The sequence below is a fragment of the Acanthochromis polyacanthus genome, chromosome 2, assembly GCF_021347895.1.
Source record: "Acanthochromis polyacanthus isolate Apoly-LR-REF ecotype Palm Island chromosome 2, KAUST_Apoly_ChrSc, whole genome shotgun sequence".
NCBI lineage: Eukaryota > Metazoa > Chordata > Actinopteri > Pomacentridae > Acanthochromis > Acanthochromis polyacanthus.
Window position 1 is genome coordinate 8,248,100 of NC_067114.1, and position 5,640 is coordinate 8,253,739.

At 42.3% G+C, this 5,640-nt stretch overlaps 1 protein-coding gene across 6 annotated transcripts in view; it reads right to left on the bottom strand.

The window, feature by feature from the left end:
* cbfa2t3 (CBFA2/RUNX1 partner transcriptional co-repressor 3) overlaps window positions 1–771 on the bottom strand; it is a 41,198-nt gene extending 40,427 nt beyond the window's left edge. For 5 of the 6 annotated variants that reach the window (XM_051939018.1, XM_051939047.1, XM_051939039.1 and 2 more), the window contains exon 1: window positions 1–770. This exon is cut by the window's left edge and continues 72 nt beyond it. In XM_051939018.1, coding sequence (XP_051794978.1) covers window positions 1–121 — 121 coding nt within the window. In that variant the 5' untranslated portion in view covers window positions 122–770. The other variant, XM_051939054.1, reaches the window with a different exon arrangement.
* Window positions 772–5,640: the final 4,869 nt, after the last annotated feature.

Here is a 5,640-nt window from a genome sequence, read left to right on the forward strand (position 1 = left end):
CGTGTTTATCCCTCAGCTCTCTGTGGCTGATCAGGGCAACCGTCGGGACACGTGGAGAAAACGCTACAGCCGACGAGGACTCAGCCTTCTTCTGGCGCTCCAAAGTGATCTCGACAGACATATTCTCTGTAAGGTGAAGGGCTTGGAGCTCAAGGTGTGAAACCCTTTGGCAATCTGGAGGTCCAAGGTAGGTAGCAGCAACAAAGTCGTTAGATCTAAAAGGCACTGTTATCCCCCAACTTTTAGAAGGTTTTTCTGCTGACTGTTCCTTATGAGTAAGTGTGCTTGAGGTTTTCCATGTTTTCCATCAGAATTTTTGCCTACTTTCCCTCTGAGGCCCCAGTAGATTATTACGTGACCCACTGAACTGCCATCCAAGGACAAGGACTTAGGTGCACTTAAAGCTCCAAAAAGTGAAATAAGAAGAAACCGCCAGAAGTATTCCTTCGTCTTCCTTTCACGTTCCCACTGAAGATCCTGGTTGTGTTATGCCTGGAATCTTCTGGTGTTTTTCTTCACTTCATGTCTGCGCTTTTGCATCAGAAAAATGTGTGATGGCTGGATGTTAATACCCACAAGTCTCTTGCCTTAGCCATAAGTCTCTTCAGCGGCCCCCTTTAAGAAAACATGGCACATCTTGCATTTAAATCTCCTGTTCTTTCTTCTTCTTACTCAGCCTGGTCCTCTTGATCTCTCTTCACGCCTTTCCACCAGAGAGCATTGGAATCAATCAAGTGTGCATGTGTGAGTGAGTGTCAGTGGCAGGTCAGCATGTCTTGTGGCTCTGGATAAGGGGTTGTGCTCTCATTTGAACCCTCCTCCTGCCCTGCCTGCCGCTGCCGTTCAAAAGAGAAGTATGTTACAGTTTTCTGCACATTTTTTTTTTCTGTGTTGCACGGCTGCAGCCCCCTGGGGAGGCCAGGCAGCAATGTTGCTTGCGGTGATAGCAGCAGACAGCAGCAGGCAGCAGGACCCAGGCCTCTGTCTGGGTTTCCTCTGTCAGGAACCAGCTGTGTCGGCCAACAGCCACTCCTTCCCTTCTCGCATTCTCTGTTCTAGGGGACCTCTCCTTTGCTTCTGCGCACCTTGCCTCCTGGTCATTGTGATGCTTTCTGCTGTCCTTTACCCTAAAACTCTTCCATCTTGTTCATCCTTTGGGTTCATGTATCTTGCACATCTTAAGTCAAGCTAGTTGCTCCTACAAATGAAGGGATTTTTCTGCCTTGTTGTTTTTGCATGACAGTTCAAAATAAAGAGCAACAAGAAGCACAGGGACTGAGATTTCAAACGCACAACTTTTCCAAAATCTATACAGAAGCTGATCACAGCATCTCCATCCATCATCATATTGATTTTACTATATAATGTTACTCACATATTCTTATGACATCTATTTCACATTATCTTGTGCATATAATGCCATTGCATCAAACTGTGTGCTCCTAAATTGTCAGTTTAAAGAATTTTTTGTTGTGATTCCCTAAATTCAAGAAGCCAGTAGGAGAATGTTCAAAAAATTACCAAGTGCACTGTTACTGTTTCAATTTTAGTCATGTTTTTGGTTTCCTGACAAGTACACGTCCAGTATTCACCGGCCTTTCATCCCAAGTTGAGTCCACCAGCTACAGATAAAACATATTTGGGTTATAGACTTGCTAGATTTCATCAGCTTCTTTGACTCTCAGTCATTTATATTGGACAGATAGTTTGTGGAAAATTTTCTTGGTGAAGATATGTACCTAGATGTTTTATATACCATAGTGCAAATGATAAAAGCAATAAAAATCAGTCTGTCAATATACATGAAAGCTAGAAATGTAAAATAGCTAAAATAGCTGCACTGCAGAGCCGTCCTTTAATTCAACCTGGTTTGCTTACTCTTACGGAATGTGACGTACATTTTCAAAGTCCTTACAGCAGAAATATATATATTAATAAAAAATAAAATGTTGAGTTATGGACAAAGAAAAAGTCAATACTGAAATTTGCAAACAAAAAAACCCACAATGTTGTTTTCTGTAATTAAACAAAAATAGAAACCCAAACAGCATTGGGAACTTACTCATATGTTTTTTGACAGATCATTACCTGGAATTTACACCACCACGAGTTTGATGTGGATTCTCACTAACACCATGTTTACTTCTCTTTTGATGCATTCTGGATAAACAGAGGGTTTTCCCCTTTAAAGATTTCCAGTGACACACACAAGAATTAGGGAACAAGCTAGTTTCTTTAAGGAAGACGTTCAACTTTAATAAAAAGCTTACTATTGACAGTTATGAAACTAAATCTGCTGAGTAATTTCTCGTCAACAGGCATGCATGCTCTATAGATTTGCTTGACCAGTTTGATGATTTGAAGATCATGTGATGGCAGGTTTTCTGTGGTATCTGTCCCGTAAACATTCATCTCTCATTACACTACACCACGTGGACGACAGCAAGCAGGACTATGCCTGTTTTGAGAAAAGACATATGCTGAGGCATTGCCGTCACACATTTGGAATCAAAGATGCCAAAGTAAACTTCTCTAAGCTGGAACAGCAGAAAGTGACGCTCATGTGAAACCTTAGCAACGCTGTAGCCATCACCTCCTTGACCTCTGACGCCCCAGGACTTATTAAAGCCTAACCCTGATGGAGTGGTCCATGCGCATGTGACAACAAATACTCCTTACTGCTGCACACACACACACACACACACACACACACACACACACACACACAGCACCACAAGTTTTTTTGTTGGTGTAAGTAGTGTGTGGTTGAGAGAAGTGAGAGGGGATGTGAGTACACAGATGTGCCAAGCGCCTGGCTGAAACCAACACACAGATGGTCATCAGCAGAGAGGAAGTGAGAGAAACTTATGTTGCTTTCACCGTCTTTGGGTGTAGGGGGGTGGACGAAGAGATACAGAGAGAAGTGATTTCTCTATAAACCCTCAGCGTGAAAAGCTCAGGAAATGTAGGTGATTTTTAAATGTATTTTTACCAGTTAAACTATTGGGATTTCCCATATTTACAAGTGTCCATATATAAAACATTCATTGTATATTAAAGTCAATAATAGCTAAATCATAAGTGCATTTCATTTACAGTTCGTTTAGGAACTGATTTCCCTGAGCAACTAATTACATTTTGGCTTGCAATTTTTTATGGGTTTAGTGGAAGAGCCCTCTAAGTACAGTAGTTAACAAAATGAAAATGAAAACAGATGCTTATTGCAGGATATGTAGTGTTGTGAGAGCACAGGAGGTGGAATGACAGTTGAAGAATGGATGCTCTTCACAGAGTTGTGATTTTTTTTTTTTTTTTTTTTACCAGAAATAGAAGAAAAAATAAGGAAGGGATGTTAAATAGGGACATACCGACTCATGTACCGGACAGGACAGACAGTCTATAGCAGACTTGATTGGATGATGCGAACCAAGAGGGATTTTTCTTTGCACTTGCAATGGGGGAAAGAAAATTATGCAAGGAAAGAGCAAAGACGAGTAGCTGAACTAATCAAAGGGAGCAAATAGTGGCAGAGTAAAAGCAACAGATTTAGGAATGAAGCGAATGAACTTGTGTTCAGCCCCATATAAACTCAAAATTTTAAATTGAAATCATCTTTCACTTCTGTCCAACAGGGCATCAAGCAGAACATCATTTCTCCTGCAACATCCAATTTAACGAAACTTACTTAACCTTCACTCAACTTGGAAATCCAATTCATGACGATGATGTAACCCCTCCGTAAAACGTTTTTGCCCATATGGCAGGTTATAGAGACATAATGTAGTAACAGGCTGAAAACAGATGATCAACCATCAAACATAATCTTTATCTTCACATTTAACATCGCGTTCATATTAAATTCTAATCCCACATGGCAAAAAAAAAACCTCACAAGATGTTTTGCTGGATGTATTTTTTTGCACCCCAACGACTCTCCTGACACACATGTGAACACACACACGGTTTTCTCTGTGTTACCTGTTATAGAAGCCTTTGCTCCTTTGCCCCCTCCTCCCCTCAGATGTTGGCAGGTATAAAATGAGTTTTTGGGGAGAGAGAGATAATGATTCCCCCATAATCACCAGAGGCCAGCTCTGGTTCTGGCAGGTGCTATCACAGTAGCGACCCAGTGGTGCCTTCTCCCCCGAGATAAGGTCAGGGGGATGATGGGAGGGAGGATGGTTGGAGGGAGGAGCAGAGGAGGAGAGGAGAACAGGGCAGAGGGGGGCAAAACGTGAGTTACAGGCGAGCGGCTAGCCTCGCCTTATCTCCCCCCAGCGGCTGCCGCTACTGGCTCCCAGATGCGGCAGGCCAGAGCAGCCGTGTCAGAGAGATCCCTCTATCAGCGACACACAGGCACCCCTCACCAAATATGAACCCAGCAGGAGGACACACCAGGACTTCATTACCTCTTTAAAACTCCAATCTGCATGCAGGAGAGAAGCAAAATAATCTGCAACTTTGTTGATGTATCACAAATGCGGAGGAAACACACAAAAATCTGCCACTCCTTGTTTTCTAGCCAGGTTATTGATTGTCTTATTGTAATGATGGCACAATTTCCTGATGGAACAAGTTTCTCTGCTTTCTGAATGTGAAGTGAAAACAGCATTCTGTCAGCATGTAGGTCGGGGCTTAGAAAGGATGCGACTTTTCACCTTGTACGACACAAGCAAGTGAAAGTCAGTGGCTGGGACGGCTGGCGTCTGGTGGCGAGAGCAGCCATATGGTGAAGTGTCTTGCCTGCCTGTGAAACACCTGGTCACCACTAACAGGCTGAACTTTTCAACTCTGCAGCCTTCTTCACAGCATTTTTGAAGCCAGCACAAGCAGAATCACAAAACATCTGAAGATTCTTTAAAAAGTACTTGAGCTTGATTTTACACAGAAACAGAAAACACAGCAACAGAATAGCTTGAAACTCACAGCGTGATGAAACCTTGCAAATGCTTACTCATAGTATATTCTCAAAATCACTGAAATAAACCAAACCCATTTGATAAATTCACATCTTAGATATTTGTAATTATTATCCTGTTCACTCAGTGAAGACGCTCCTGGTGAGAGCAGCGCATGAAGCTAAAATTCTTCATTGCGTTTATGCTTGGATGATCTAAATAAATTGATGCTGCAGTCCCCAGGACTTTAATGCTAAACTTTTTTCTAACAAATCCTCATTTTACAGTAAACTCTTTGTAGGTGCTTTGTTTCCATATGCCAACAGTGAGACAGGATGAATGAGAATACTCTCAGCTAGCATATAGTCCAAAGGGAATAGCTGAAATGATTTTAGACCCACACAAAGTGGAAGAAAAACAGACAGAGTCTACACTGGCAACCTCCTTCTATCAGCGGAAACACCACTAACAGACAAATAAGTCAGTCGAGGCTTGTTCACCTTTTCTCTCTGTGGTGTTTTTAGAATACACACCTGTTTGGCACAGACAGCTTCGGAAAAACCTCCAGATCTTAACAGAACTCTATAAGTTAAACCGTCCCCATCTGTCACAGTCGAGCTCCACACAGATGCACATTGAGCGCCTCCTCTTTCTTATCCTTCTTACAGCAGACTTGGCACTCATTCAAGAACTGTCAAAGCACACCTGCTAAATTAAGCCGAGCCTCACACTCGCACAGACG